General features: G+C 46.7%; 1 gene segment (V, D, J or C); it reads right to left on the bottom strand.

The window, feature by feature from the left end:
* Positions 1–864: 864 nt before the first annotated feature.
* Positions 865–16,222, bottom strand: part of LOC137373123 (Ig kappa chain V region Mem5-like) — a 66,608-nt gene continuing 51,250 nt past the window's right edge. Inside the window, 2 exon segments of the C gene segment in view lie at positions 865–1,200; positions 11,189–11,221. Coding sequence covers positions 872–1,200; positions 11,189–11,221 — 362 coding nt within the window.

Raw genomic sequence — 16,222 nt, 5'->3', positions numbered from 1 at the left:
TGTTCCTGCACACTATCCACTTCCTCGCCATCGTCAGCTGGCCGGCCACGCCCTGGCGGTCCACGTTGCCATCTGGCGGTGAGGGGAAACCCCGATGGAGGTCTCTCTACGCGGGAGTCTTCCCTCTTTACATCGGGGACTTGGGGTGGAGGGTGCTGCACAGAGCAGTCCCGTGCAATAGGCTTTTAAGTAGGTTCACGGACTCCCAGGCCACCTGTACTTTCTGCGGCCTGGACGAGTCCGTGTTCCATGTTTATACGGAGTGTGCGAGGTTGCAGCCCCTCTATGAGTATCTGAAGGGGCTGCTCCTCAAATTCTGGCTGCACTTCAGTCCCACGCTCCTGATCTTTGGGCACCCGGTGCGGAGGGGTTTGGGCCGGGAGGAGGATCTCCTCGTCGGTCTGCTCCTGGGCCTGGCCAAGGTGGCAATTCACAGGTCCAGGTTGCGGGCCGTCGGGGGGTCCGTCATCCCCGATTGCCTGCCCCTCTTCTGCGGTTACGTTCGCGCCCGGGTGTCCCTGGAGAAGGAGCATGCGGTATCCGCCGGTACGCTTGAGGCCTTCCGCGACCGGTGGGCACCGCAGGGACTGGAGTGCATTGTCGACGCCGAAAATGGCATTTTAATTTGAGTTTTTGTTTATTTCTGTTTTTAATAAAGAAAAAAAGAAAAATAAAATGGGTTAGATACAGAGTAAAGCTCCCTCTACACTGTCCCAATTTCGTGCCTTAACCCCTGATCCTCAGAAGTGTCTCAGACCCAGTCACAAGAAGGAAGAGAGTTGAAATTCCGTGCTGACAATGACTTTTGTCCTCCCAGCTCACCCCTGTTATATTTAAAGTTGTGTCTCCTCAGCAGACTGTCTCTAACACGCTACACACATTCTGATCTGCTGACACTCTTACTGATGGGACAGGACAGGGTCTTGTGGGTAAGGGCACAGGAATAGCGTGCGTTGGACTCCCAGTCGGAGCCAGAGATGGTCAGCAGGCTGCTGACACTGTAGGTGCTATCCGAAGCTCGCAGGTAGTTGTTAGTCTGAACCCCGGCCGAAATGACGACACCATCCTTCTTCCACTCTACCCCTACTTCATCGGGATAGAAGTGATTGGCAAGGCACACCAGGGTGGCAGTGCCCTTGGCCTTGACCTCCTCCGGGGAGGGGGGCAGCAGGGTCAGTGTGGGCTGAGACTTCTCTTGGCCTGAAAGAGAAAAAAATTTATAATCACTGTGTGTTTGTGTGTTTTGTGTGTATTTCTGTGCTGCATGTATATATTTATGTGTTGTCTGTGTATATTTGTGTCTTCTGTCTGTATATTTGTGTGTTCGATGTGTATATTTATCTGTATGTTTCTGTGGGTGTTTCTATGTTTGGATGTGTCACATCAGATAACAGACAGCTGAGTTAATGAACTTCAGCTGGTGTTGAATCATTAGAAATGAGCATCACTGATTCTTAATTTGCTTCTTTTTTGCCTCATTTGCTAAGTTTATTCTAAAATACGAAGACACTGGATGGTTTGATGTTCAGCTGGTTAAATTGTGTTCGACTGCTCTTGGAAGTATGATATGGTAGTTATTACTGAAACATGACTTAAAGAAGGGCAGGAACGGCAGCTCAACGTTCCTGATACTGGGTTTTCAGATGGGATAGAGAGGGGGATAAAAAAAGGAGGGGGGGGGGGGGTCGCAATATTGATCAAAAAAATCACAGCTGTGACAGACTGGGATGTTTTCACTGGAGTTTAGAAGAGTGAGGGGAGAATTGATTGAAGTTTATAAGATCCTGAACAGTCTTGAAAAGGTGCATGTGGAGAGGATGTTTCCTCTTGTGGGTGAGTCCAGAACTAGCGGGCACTGATTTAAAATTAGAGGTCGTCCTTTTAGGACAGAGATGAGGAGAAATGTTTTCTTTCAGAGGGTTTGGAACTCTCTGCCTCAGAAAGTGGTGCAGGCGGAGTCAGTGAATATTTTTAAGGCAGAGGTAGATAGATTCTTGTTAGGCAAGGGAATCAAAGGTTATCGGGGGTAGATGGGAGTGTGGACTTCGAGACATAAACAGATCAGCCATGATCTTATTGAATGATAGAGCAGACTCGAGGGGCCGAATGGCCTACTCCTGTTCCTAATTTGTATTATTTTTCATATATGAGGAGGAATGATGTTCCCGCAGGATCATCAAATGAAGCCGTATGCTTGAACATAGGAACACAAAAAGGGGCAATCACTTTGCTGCACTATGTATAGACCAGGGCTCAGTACCGTTATTACCTTTTCTCAAAAATATTACCGAAAATAGAAACTACTGGGAACGTCAAGACCAAAATTCAGCATTTCTAAACCTAATACCTGCTAAATTGCCAAGTGTCTCTGGGAGAATGAAGACTTTGTAAATATAATAAATAAAGTACATGTCTAGAATTTATCTATCGAGAAAAAAAATCAAAATCAAATAGGCCTGAATAAATGGCAGGAAATTTTCCTTGGACACGAGGCCTGTCCACCGGCTGGAAAGTCGATAGCGAGGCTGCCTCCACTGGGCCTGGGGAGCCAGACCGGGACTTTTCACTCCCCAGGCCTTCAATTGGTCTTGGGCGGGACTTCCAGCTTCTTGAGGCAGGAAGTCCCGCCTAATGGAGCTGCCAACCAATCAGTGGGCTGGCAGCTCTTAGTCCCATTGGGAGCAGTGGCCAGTGCTGGGACTACACCCAGCCATTGCGAGCAAGGTGACGGATGGCTCTGGAAAAAAGGTAGGTTTTTAGGGCCTCACCGAAAATAATCGGTTTGGTCCCAGCGAGGCAAGGGGGGGGGGGTGGTCAGTTAGGGGGTGGGGGGAATGTTGTGTGTTAGGAGCGGTTGGGGCTTCGGGGGTGGCTCTCCGTGAGGCGCAGGGTGCCCGATCAGGAGGCCCTCCCTCAACAGCCTGCAAGAAGGCCTCCTGGTTTCAATAGGCAGGGGTTTTGAGTCCTCAGCCTCCCACCAGTCAAGGATAAAATACCCAAGGCAGTGGGCGGAGGCCCTTAAGTGCCAGTTAATTGTCCAGTCGATTGGCCTGAGGTGAGTGGGCTTTTTCTCGATGCTGGCGCCGTGTAAAATTGGAGCACGGGTGGGAGGGGGTCGGGAATAGACCCCCGGCCTCCCACTCAATTTTAGACTCCCCACCCCCGTCACTTCTCCACTTGTTTGGGGGGCGTAAAACTCCGGCAATTGTGCTTTTTGACTTTTTCTAAGTATCATTTTGTCAGTAAAGTCATCTTAAAAAAAAATTTTAACTTCAGATGTGTAGAATCAAGACAATTTTTTCAACTATTGATTCTCGTAATTAGAAAGAAGTTTCTAATAGCAGAATAATTTTGTCAGTAAAGTAAAAATTTTAAAAAAAAATTTAAATTCAGACGTGCAGAATTCAGACAATTTTTTCAGCTATTGATTCTCGTAATAAAAAAGAAGTTTCTAATAGCAGAATAATTTATCATCTCAGTGATATTAGAAACAATAATGGTCACAAACATAAAAGCTGTTCCTCCAATGGAAGCTGTACCACTCAAACAAGTTCATTTAGACAATGATCATGCTTTTCATTTAAATAATCATTTGAAACTATAAAGTGCAATATAATGATTAGCCTTTTATCCCCACAATAAAAACACGGTTTACTTTTAGAGAGTCATAGAGTCATACAGCACTGAAACAGGCCCTTTGGCCCACCGAGTCCGCACGGACCATCAACCACCCATTTATACTAATCCTACATTAATTTGATTTTTCCTCTCACCTACCTACACTCGGGGCAATTTTTACAATGGCCAATTTACCTACCAACCCGCAAGTCTTTAGCATGTGGGAGGTAACCGGAGCACCCGGAGGAAACCCATGCAGTCACAGAGAGAACTTGCAAACTCCACACAGGCAGTACCCAGAGTCTTGATTTTCTTGATTTAATTTTTTTTCGGCCTTTTTCATGTTAATGTGATCCAACTGGAAAAGGTTGGCAGCTGTAAATGAGCTGTTAAAGAGTCACATGTGGCTCCGGAGCCGCAGGTTCCAGACTCCTGCTATAGACCCTCAAACAGTCAGAGGGAGAGAGAAGAGCAAATGTGTCGGCAAATTACTGAAAAGTGCAGAAACAACAGGCCAGTAATAGGAGGGGATTTCAACTTTCCAAATATTAACTGGGATAAATTCAGTATAAAAGGTACAGAGGGCGCAGAATTCCTAAAATACATTCGGGAGAACTTTTCTCGTTAGTAGAAAGACCAACAAGAGAAGATACAGTTCTGGACTTAGTTTTCAGGAATGAATCTGGGCAGGTGGAAGGGGATCAATGTGAGAGTGTTTTAGTGGCAGTGATTATAATTCAGTTAGATTTAGAGCAGTTATAGAAAAGGATAAAGATGGACCAAGAGTAAATGTTTTAAACTGGGGAAAGGCCAATTTTACTAAGCTGAGATGTGATTTGTCAGAATTAGACTGGAAACAGCTACTTGAAGGTAAATCAGTGTCAGAGCAGTGGGAGGCATTCAAGGAGGAGATAGTGAGGGCTCAGAACAAACATGTTCCCACAAAGAAAAAGGGTGAGACTCCCAAATCTCCATTTACCGCAGATGGTAAAGAGCATACACAGTAGGATAAGGTACAAAAGGGAAACTTATATCGGATACTGAGAGCTCGATACTGCAGAAAACTTAGAGGCGTATAGAGAGTTCAGGGGTGAAATTGAAAAGGAAATTAGGGAAACAAAGAGAGGACATGAAAAAATATTGGCTAATAAATTCAAGGACAATCCAAAGATGTTTAATCATAAAGAGCCGGAGAATCACTAAGAAAAGAGTGGGGTCAATTAGAGTCCAAAAGCCTAACCTGTGTGTGGAGGCGGAGGATGTGGACATGTTTCTGAATGAATACTTTGTGCCTTTTTTCACAGAGAGTGACAAAGCAGACATTGTAGTTAAAGAGGAGGAGCGTGAAATCTTGGATGGGATAAACTTAGTGAGGGAGGAAATATTAAGGTCTTTCCTCTTTGCCTCCTTACCTCCAGGCGCTTACCCATTGTCTCTCGAGATAGTCAGTGGTTTGTGGAGCAGCGCCTGGAGTGGCTATAAAGGCCAATTCTGGACTGACAGGCTTTTCCACAGGTGTTGCAGAAAAATGTGTTTGTCGGGGCTGTTACACAGTTGGCTCTCCCCTTGCGCCTCTATCTTTTTTCCTGCCAACTGCTAAGTCTCTTCGACTCGCCACACTTTAGCCCCGCCTTTATGGCTGCCCGCCAGCTCTGGCGAATGCTGGCAACTGACTCCCAGGACTTGTGATCAATGTCACAGGATTTCATGTCGCGTTTGCAGACGTCTTTAAAGCGGAGACATGGACGGCCGGTGGGTCTGATACCAGTGGCGAGCTCGCTGTACAATGTGTCTTTGGGGATCCTGCCATCTTCCATGCGGCTCACATGGCCAAGCCATCTCAAGCGCCGCTGACTCAGTAGTGTGTATAAGCTGGGGATGTTGGCCGCCTCGAGGACTTCTGTGTTGGAGATACGGTCCTGCCACCTGATGCCAAGTATTCTCCGGAGGCAAAGATGGAATGAATTGAGACGTCGCTCTTGGCTGACATACATTGTCCAGGCCTCGCTGCCATGGAGCAAGGTACTGAGTACACAGGCTTGATACACTCGGACTTTTGTGTTCCGTGTCAGTGCGCCATTTTCCCACATTCTCTTGGCCAGTCTGGACATAGCAGTGGAAGCCTTACCCATGCGCTTGTTGATTTCTGCATCTAGAGACAGGTTACTGGTGATAGTTGAGCCTAGGTCGGTGAACTCTTTAACCACTTCCAGAGCGTGGTCGCCAATATTGATGGATGGAGCATTTCTGACGTCCTGCCCCATGATGTTTGTTTTCTTGAGGCTGATGGTTAGGCCAAATTCATTACAGGCAGCCGCAAACCTGTCGATGAGACTCTGCAGGCACTCTTCAGTGTGAGATGTTAAAGCAGCATCGTCAGCAAAGAGGAGTTCCCTGATGAGGACTTTCCATAGATTAGATTAGATTAGAGATACAGCACTGAAACAGGCCCTTTGGCCCACCGAGTCTGTGCCGAACATCAACCACCCATTTATACTAATCCTACACTAATCCCATATTCCTACCAAACATCCCCACCTGTCCCTATATTTCCCTGCCACCTACCTATACTAATGACAATTTATCATGGCCAATTTACCTATCAACCTGCAAGTCTTTGGCATGTGGGAGGAAACCGGAGCACCCGGAGAAAACCCACGCAGACACAGGGAGAACTTGCAAACTCCACACAGGCAGTACCCGGAATCGAACCCGGGTCCCTGGAGCTGTGAGGCTGCAGTGCTAGCCACTGTGCCGCCTTTGGACTTTGCTCTTAGACGGGCAAGGTTGAACAACCTGCCCCCTGATCTTGCGTGGAGGAAAATTCCTTCTTCCGAAGACTTGAACGCATGTGAAAGCAGCAGGGAGAAGAAAATCTCAACAAGTGTGGGTGCGAGAACACTACCCTGTTTCACGCCACTCAGGATAGGAAAGGGGTCTGATGAGCCACCATGTTGAATTGTGCCTTTCATGGAATGAGGTGATGATACTTAGTAGCTTTGGTGGACATCCAATCTTTTCTAGTAGTCTGAAGAGACCACGTCTGCTGACGAGGTCAAAGGCTTTGGTGAGATCAATGTCGAGGGGCATCTGTTGTTCGCGACATTTCTCCTGTATCTGACGAAGGGAGAACAGCATGTCAATGGTTGATCTCTCTGCACGAAAGCCACACTGTGTCTCAGGGTAGATGCACTCGGCCAGCTTCTGGAGCCTGTTTAGAGCGACTCGAGCAAAGACTTTCCCCACTATGCTGAGCAGGGAGATTCCACAGTAGTTGTTGCAGTCACCGCGGTCACCTTTGTTTTTATAGAGGGTGATGATATTGGCATTGCGCATGTCCTGTGGTACTGCTCCCTCGTCCCAGCACAGGCATAGCAGTTCATGTAGTGCTGAGAGTATAGCAGGCTTGGCACTCTTAATTATTTCAGGGGTAATGCTGTCCTTCCCAGGGGCTTTTCCGCTGGCTAGAGAATCAATGACATCACTGAGTTCCGATTTGGTTGGCTGTATGCCCAGCTCATCCATAACTGGGAGAGGCTGGGCTGCATTGAGGGCGATCTCAGTGACAGCATTCTCCCTGGAGTACAGTTCCAGGTAGTGCTCAACCCAGCGGTCCATTTGCTTGCTTTGGTCAGTGATTGTGTCCCCTCATTTAGATTTGAGGGGGGCGATCTTCTTGATGGTTGGCCCAAGAGCTCTCTTAATGCCATCATACATTCCTCTGATGTTTTCTGTGTCAGAGGCCAGCTGAATATGACTGCATAGGTGTTGCCAGTAGTCATTTGCGCAGCGCCTGGCTGTTCTTATTTCAGTGCTTCTGGCTGCTTTAAGTGCTACGGATGTTAACTCGCTGGGGGCTTTCTTGTAGTTCAACAGTGCAATGCGCTTAGCGGCTATGACAGGTTCCAGCTCTTCATTATGAGATTGAAACCAGTCTGCATTTATCTTCGCACTTTTGCCGTAGGTGGTCAAAGCTGACTCATAGATGGCGTCTCTGATGTGGGCCCACTTGGTCTCAGCATCCCCTGTGGGAGTGTTTTGAGGTGTTTCACATCCTTGAAAATGGATAAATCACCAGGCCCAGGTGAAATGTATCCCAGGCTGCAAAGGAAGCAATGGGAGAAATAGCGGAGGCTCTGATCCTCATTTTCCAATCCTCTCTGGTTAAAGGCATGGTGCCTGAGGACTGTTAATGTTGTACTGTTGTTTAAAAAGGAAAGAATGGATGGAACAAGTAATTACAGATCAGTCAGCATAACCTCGGCAGCGGGAAAATTATTGGAAAAAGTTCTGAGAGACAGTAAAAACCATCATTTAGAGAAGCACAGGATTAATTCAGGACAGTCAGCATGGATTTGTTAAGTGAGGTCATGTCTGACAAACTAGATTACATTTCTTGAGGTTACAAGGAGTGTCAATGAGGGCAGCATGTTTGATATAGTCCACATGGATTTTAGCAAGGCTTTTGATAAGATCCCACATGGTAGACTGATCAGAAAATTAAAAGCCCATGGGATCCATGGGAAATTGGATCCAAAATTGAGTCAGTGACAGGAAGCCAAGTTTTATTGTCGGTGGGTGTTTTTGTGAGTGGAAAGCTGTTTATAGTGGGGTTCTGCAGGTCAGTACTGGGTCCCCTGTTATTTATAGTATATATCAATGATTTAGATTTAAATGTAGGAGGCATGATAAAGAAGTTTGCTGATGATAAAAAATAGGCCTTGCGGTTGATAATGAGGAAAAAGGCTGTAGACTGCAGGAAGATATCAATGGACTGGTCAGGTGAGCAGAAAAATAGCAAATGGAATTCAGTCCAGAGAAATGTGAGGTGATGCATTTGGGGAGGACAAACAAGGCAAAGGAATATCCAATAAATGGGATGATACTGAGAAGTGTAGAGGAACTGAGGGACCTTGGAGTTCATGTCCACAGATCCCTGAAGGTAGCAGGACAGCTAGATAAGGTGGTTAAGAAGGCTTACGGGATGCTTGCCCTTATTCGCTGAGGCCTGGAGTATAAGGGTAAGGAGGTTATGCCAGAACTGTAGAAAACACTAGTTAGACCACAGCTAGAAAACTGTGTACAGTTCTGGTCACCACATTACAGGAAGGATGTGATCAAACAAGAGGGGGTACAGAGGAGATTTACGAGGATGTTACCAGGAATGGAGAATTTTACCTATGAGGAAAGATAGGATCGGCTGGGATTGTTATCTCTGGAACAGAGGAGGCTGAGGGGAGATTTAATTGAGGTGTATAAAATTATGAGGGGCCTAGATAGAGTGGATAGGAAGGACCTACTTCCCGCAGCAGAGAGGTCAATAACCCAGCGGCATAGATTTAAATTAATTGGTGGAAGGATGAGAGGTGAATTGAGGAGTAATATTTTCACCCAGAGGGTGTTGGGGGTCTGGAACTCACTGCCTGAAAGGATGGTAGAGACAGAAACTCTCATTACATTTAAAAAAACACTTGGATATGCACTTGAGGTGAAACCTACAGGGATATGGGAATAAGAGCTGGAAAGTGGGATTAGGCTGGTGAGCTCATTTTCAGCTGGCATGGAAACCATGGGCCGAATGGTAAATCTTTGTGTTTCTCTGTTTAAACGTCTCTAATGAAGGTTAATCACCAATTCAGCACTGAAATGGTTAATAGTAAGAGTGTTTAAAGACTCAGTGTCCCTTTAAGACACTGTTAACCTGACAGGAAGCTCGAACTATAGATCAGTCTATCCGGAGGAAACAGGCTCAGTGTTAACAAATCTCAGATCACACACACATCCGGAGAACTTTCTCCGAGAACACTGGAGCAGACTTGTATCAACACATGTCAGAAAGGATTCATGTTGGGTGTCGGTGTAGAAGGTTCTAGATTTCATTTGAAAGCTTCCTGCCGAGCACTGGGGTGAGGTCAAGGGTGAGGTTATAATCAGTTTCTGTGTACTGGGGTCAGGCAGGGTCACTGCTCCAAATGATCCCATGACCCCAGGAAGGTGAGAGTGTGCGCGAGGGTCAGGATCAGGAGCCTCCAAACTCAAAGAAAGACTTGCATTTCTATAGCACCTGTCACCACCTCAGGATATCCCAAAGTGTTTTACGGCTGATTGTGCACAGCAAGATCCCAGACAGCTGAGTGATAATGAGCAGATAATCTGATTTTCAGTGCTGTTGGTTGAGTGATAAACATTGTCCAGAACACCGAGGAGAACTCCCCTGCTCTTCTAATAGCGCAGTGGGATCCTTTACATCCACCTGAGAGGGCAGACGTCAGTTTGTCTCAACTGAAAGACAGCACCTCTGACAGTGCAGCACTCCCTCAATACTGCACTGCAGTGTCAGCCTGGATTACGTGCTCCAGTCTCTGGAGTAGGACCTGAAGCCACGACATTCTGACTCAGAGGTGAGAGTGCGACCCACTGAGACAACACTAAAACCTCACAGTCGAATAGCCTGCCATTCTCAACCACCCGGCTCACACTTGGAGGAATGAGGCCACTTGGGGAGGGTGGAGCTGTGACCCAGCCAGAGATAGTGCCTTCAGGAGAGAGATGGAGAGCAGATTGCGGGAGACCTGTAGTCTAGAGGGGTGACATTTAACCAGTCGATGGCAGGTGCTGAGCCCTTTCCCTGTAAGTATTTTGTAAGTCGATGGGGAAAGTGGGAGGGGCACTAGAGTAACACCTTTGTTGCTGCTGAAACTCTTGCTATCTGCTCAGTCATGTCTAATAAACACACAGACAAATCAGACAAACATTAGTCAGTTTTCTGTGGATTTTCTGCTGGGTTCAGCTTTAATCAACAGGGTATTGTGGGAGCTCCCGGTTAATAAAAAGAAAAGAAAGACTTGTATTTATATCGAGTATTTCACACCTCAGGACCTCCCAAAGTCATTTACAGACAATGAAGGACTTGTTTAAAGAGCAGTCACTGTTGGAATGTCGGAAATGTGGCAGACAATTTGTGCACAGCAAGATCCCACAAACACCGATGAGGTAAATGAACATTTTTAGTGATGTTGGTTCAGAGATAAATATCTGCCTGAACTTCACCCAAAGAGAAAGCAACTGAGAGTCTCCCCAAAACCCTGGGACACTGAAGCCACTGGATTGGGAGCCCTGCTGTCACTGTTTGTCATCAGAACTTTGACAAGAGATAAGCAGGGAGTGGACAGAGCAGAGTTAAAGCTGGGGGAGGTGGGACCTCGGTATCTCCCTGTGCTGGTGCTGAGATCAGTTATATCAGAGACTGTGACAGAGACCCAGAGCTCTCACTGAGACTGGCAGGAGTCTAGTGAGGGATTTCACTCCATGGAGCAGGAATGTGACCACAGTCTGCAAACGTCCAGATCTCCTCTGCACACTCGGTAAAAGTTGGTTACTTATATCTTGCTGGTTAAAGGGGGAATGTAACTAAAGAAATACAGCTGGGCACCCTGTTATACACAGTGCTCTTCAATGAACCATTTCATTGACTGCAGCTCCTTACTAACACCTTCCACTATTCAGCATTTGTGTTTTAGAAAGTTTCAGTATTTAAAGGATTAATAACAGAGGATTGGGGTTTACTTACTCAGTCTGAGCTTGGTTCCTTTACCGAACGTTAACCACACTGACTGCTTCCAGTGCAGGTGCTGTACAATATCCTCTGCTCTCTACCAAACACATCTTCCCCTCCTTTCCTCTGTCAGTATTTTGAAAAGATCGTTCCTTCCGCAATTCCCTGGTCCACTCCTCCATTAGCCCAACCACCTCGTCCCCTTCCCATGGCACCTTCCCCTGCAAACGCAGGAGGTGTAATACCTGCACTTTTACCTCCTCTTTCCTCACTATCCCAGGCCCCAACACTCCTTTCAGGTGAAGCAGTGATTTACTGGTATTTCTTTCAATGTAGTATAATGTGGTCTCCTCTACACTGGGGAGATCAAACGGAGGCTGGGTGACCACTTCGCGGAACACCTCTGCTCGGTCTGAAAGCAGGACCCCGAGCTTCCGGTTGCTTGCCATTTCAACACTCTCCCCTGCTCTCATGCTCACATCTCTGTCCTGGGATTGCTGCAGTGTTCCAGTGAACATCAACGCAAGCTCGAGGAACAGCATCTCATTTACCGATTTGGCACACTACAGCCTTACGGACTGAACATTGAGTTCAATAATTTCAGAGCATGACGGGCCCCCCATTTTACTTTTATTTTTAGTTATTTTTTCTTTTCTTTTGTTTTTATTTTAGTTTGTTTCTACTGTTTTTTTCATGTTTGTACTTGTGTCTGTTCAGTTTTCAGTCCATTAACATTCTATCTGTACTAATGCTTTGTCTTTCAACACACCATTAACATAGTGTATGCCTTTGTTCCATGACCTTCTGGTCGGTTATTCTCTGTGACCTTGTCCTATCTACACCTTCTCCTTTGTTATCCCTTGCCGCATCCCCGCTTCACTTGCTTAAAACCTTTCACATTTCTAATTTCTGCGCGTTCTGCAGGGTCACTGACCTGAAATGACTCTGCTACTTTCTCCACAGATGCTGCCAGAACTGCTGAGTATTTCAAGCATTTCTTGTTTTTATATCCTCTGCTTTCTGTTTCACTTACTCTCTGTCACTCACTCATTCTCTCACCCTCTCTCTGTCTCTCACTGTCACTGTGTGCTTGTCTCTCTGTGTATCTTTACCTGTGAGTGTGTGTCTCTCTCTCTCTCGCTTTCTGTATGTATCTATTTGTCTCTGTCGTTATGTGTGCTTCTCTGTTTATGTCTTGGTGAGTGTGTGTTTCTATCTCTCTCTCTCCCTGTTTGTCGCTCTTTGTGTGTTTCACTCTGTCTCTGCTTCTTTGTGTTTCTCTCACATTCCATCCCCCCTCACTGTTTTTTCTCATTATGTCTCTCTCTCTCTCTCTCTCCCCCTGTTACTCTGTTTCTGCCACACGCTCGCTCTCTCTCTCTCTCTGTCTCTAGATCTATCTCAGTCTGGGATAAATTTTCCCAGCGCCATGGAGGCGGGGTTCTGGGTTGGAGGTGGGCCGACTGGGAAAATAGGGGCGAGCTGCTTTGATACAGCTCCCTGACACATTCCCGCCTCTGGGGTACTTTCCCAGGGGCGGACTGGGAACCAGGTCGGCTGCTGGTTACATGGAGACGGGCAGTCAATTAGAGCAATGAAGGCCCCACTTAGGGGCCATTTTGAGCCGGTGCTGGTATTTTACCAATGTCGGAGTGGCCTCCCCACCCCCAAGTGTGGAAGCCCCCAGCTCAATGGAGGTGGCCTTCCGGCAGCAGACCAGGGGACCATCGGAGCCGGAGACTCCATGCCCCAATGACAGAGCCACAGGCATGAACGGCTGCAGCCCTGCCCATGAATAATCCTGTGGAGGGGTGCCACCTCCAACCTGATGGTCCTACTGGCTTCAGGCCTCATTATTTTATTACTCCTCTGCAGGCAGCCGAGGGCATCTTCATGTTGAGGGGCCCTCGCCTGCCTGTTTCAGCAGGGCCCACCTCTCCTGGTGAGGCAGCCGGTCTGACATCACTGAAGGCCCTCTGATTGGGCCTACAGCCTCAGAGCCAGACTGCCATCATTAATAGGACAGTGAATGTGGAGGTGATCAATTAGCAGGCTGCCTCCCAGAGGGTTGCCCCGGCGAGTGTTGATGACATGGGCAGGCTTGGGACCCTCATATAGGCCCAACGTCAGGGTCCCAATGTCCACTGGAACATGCAGCCATCTCTCTCTCAATGTGTCCCTCTTGCGCTCTCTCTCTCTCTGAATTTCTCTCCCTGTCTCTCTCTATCTCTCACTCTGACTCTCTCCTCTGTTACTCTAGCTCTCTCTCTCGCTGGATGATTCTCACTCTGTCTCTCTCTGTCCCCTCTGTCGATCTCACTCTTTCACCCTCTCTCTCTCTCTCTCCCACTGTCTCTGTTTTTCTCACTTTCTCTCTCTCCCACTGTCTCGTTCTCTCTCTCCCACTGTCTCTCTCCCAATGTCTCTCTTTCTGTCATTCTCTCTCTCCCACTGTCTCTGTTTCTCTCCCACTGTCTCTCTTTCTGTCATTCTCTCTCTCCCACTGTCTCTGTTTCTCTCTCTCTCCTGCTGTCTCTGTTTCACTCTCTCTCTCTGTCTGAATTCCATGCTGCCGTGCTTGGGAAAGTTGGGAATTCTACTTGTCGATGATAAATCTTCCAGCTGCTCTTCCCACCACATCAGATGGAAAAGCCTGGAGCCACTCAATTCCTGGAAAATGAAAATCTCCCAGCAAACCGAGCTCACCTGCCTGTGCCCTGGAAAAAAGGGGAGGAGTGTTTCTGTAAATGTGATGTTTCTGTTGCTGACTCTGGTCTTCCTCATGGACCATTTGAAAACAGTGAGTTTCAGAGTCAGTGGATCATGTCTACATGGAGTGGGAGAGGTTGTGGCCCCTGTTCCATTATTTGAAGGGGCTGCTTCTCATCCTCTGGTTCTAAATCAGGCCCACGCTCCTGATCTTTGGCCACCCAGTGCAGAGGGGAGTGGGCAGGTTGGAGGCCCCTCCTCGTGGGTCTGCTCCTGGGCCTGGCCAAGGTGTCCATCCACAGGCCCGAGTTGGATGGGACCCGTGGGGGTGGTGGCACTGGCTGCCAGCCTATCTATCATGGCATTGGCCCCACCCGGGTGACCCTGGAGAAGGAGCAGGGGGTGTCTGCTGGGTCACTTGAGGCCTTCAGGCAGCGGTGGGCACCACCGCGACAGGAGTGTGTAGTGGATAGTGAAAATAACATCAGGCTTTAATTTGTTCAGTTTGCTTTCTATTTATGATTTCAGTTTTATTTGTTATGACTCATTTCTTAATTTAATGCTGATTGGGGAAACATGGGCCAATTAGATGAGAAGAAACTGGTTTGCACTGCAGCAGCCTAGGGTGTCTGACCTGGGGTGTCTGACCTGGGGTGGGGTGGGGTGGGGTGGGGGGGGGTCTATAATAATGAGCAATAATTAGTCTGTGCTCATGAAGCGACTCTACCAGAACCCAGAGAGATTCGAATGAAGCAAAATGTCATCTCTCCAGAGCTGTGAAATTCTCACTGATGAAGACAGCAGCTCCTTGTCCTCTCTAAACTCCTCCATCCTTTCCCAATTCGTCACACCGTTCAGGTAAATGTTAGTGTCATCACTCTGATCCAGACATGTGACAGCAATGCACAAAACAGCAAATATTTCCCAGACAGAAAAGACTGGAGATTAAAGCAACTGTTTTAACACACCGTCTGTTTATTATATAATAAACATAACTGTGGGTTGTGTCAGTGCGGGAGGTGGGACTGTGTGTCCATTATTATATATTATATATAACTGTGGGATGTGACGGTGCAGGAGGTGGGACTGTGTGTCCATTATTATATATTATATATAACTGTGGGATGTGTCAGTGCAGAAGGTGGGGCTGTGTGTCCATTATTATATATTATATATAACTGTGGGATGTGACGGTGCAGGAGGTGGGACTGTGTGTCCATTATTCTATATTATATATAACTGTGGGATGTGTCAGTACAGGAGGTGGGAGTGTGTCCATAATTATATATTCTACATTACTGTGGGATGTGTCAGTGCAGGAGGTGGGACTGTGTGTCCATTATAATATATTATATATAACTGTTGGATGTGTCAGTGCAGGAGGTGGGACTGTGTGTCCATTATTATATATTATATATAACTGTGGGATGTGTCAGTGCAGGAGGTGGGACTGTGTGTCCATAATTATATATTCTACATTACTGTGGGATGTGTCAGTGCAGGAGGTGGGACTGTGTGTCCATTATTCTATATTATATATAACTGTGGGATGTGTCAGTACAGGAGGTGGGAGTGTGTCCATAATTATATATTCTACATTACTGTGGGATGTGTCAGTGCAGGAGGTGGGACTGTGTGTCCATTATAATATATTATATATAACTGTTGGATGTGTCAGTGCAGGAGGTGGGACTGTGTGTCCATTATTATATATTATATATAACTGTGGGATGTGTCAGTGCAGGAGGTGGGACTGTGTGTCCATTATTATATATTATATATAACTATGGGATGTGTCAGTACAGGAGGTGGGACTGTGTGTCCATTATAATATATTATATATAACTGTTGGATGTGTCAGTGCAGGAGGTGGGACTGTGTGTCCATTATTATATATTATATATAACTGTGGGATGTGTCAGTACAGGAGGTGGGACTGTGTGTTCATTATTATATATTATATATAACTGTGGGATGTGTCAGTACAGGAGGTGGGATTGTGTGTTCATTATTATATATTATATATAACTGTGGGATGTGTCAGTACAGGAGGTGGGACTGTGTGTTCATTATTCTATATTATATATAACTGTGGGATGTGTCGGGGCAGGAGGTGGGACTGTGCGTCCATTATTTTATATTATATATAACTGTGGGATGTGTCAGTGCAGGAGGTGGGACTGTGTGTCCATTATTATATATTATATATAACTGTGGGATGTGTCAGTGCAGGAGGTGGGACTGTGTGTCCATTATTATATATTCTACATTACTGTGGGATGTGTCAGGGCAGGAGGTGGGACTGTGTGTCCATTATTATATATTATATATAACTCTGGG

Source organism: Heterodontus francisci, chromosome 8, assembly GCF_036365525.1.
Source record: "Heterodontus francisci isolate sHetFra1 chromosome 8, sHetFra1.hap1, whole genome shotgun sequence".
Classification (NCBI taxonomy): Eukaryota; Metazoa; Chordata; class Chondrichthyes; order Heterodontiformes; family Heterodontidae; genus Heterodontus; species Heterodontus francisci.
The sequence above is the reverse complement of the archived record's forward strand: the minus strand, read 5'-3'. Positions and strand labels throughout refer to the sequence as shown.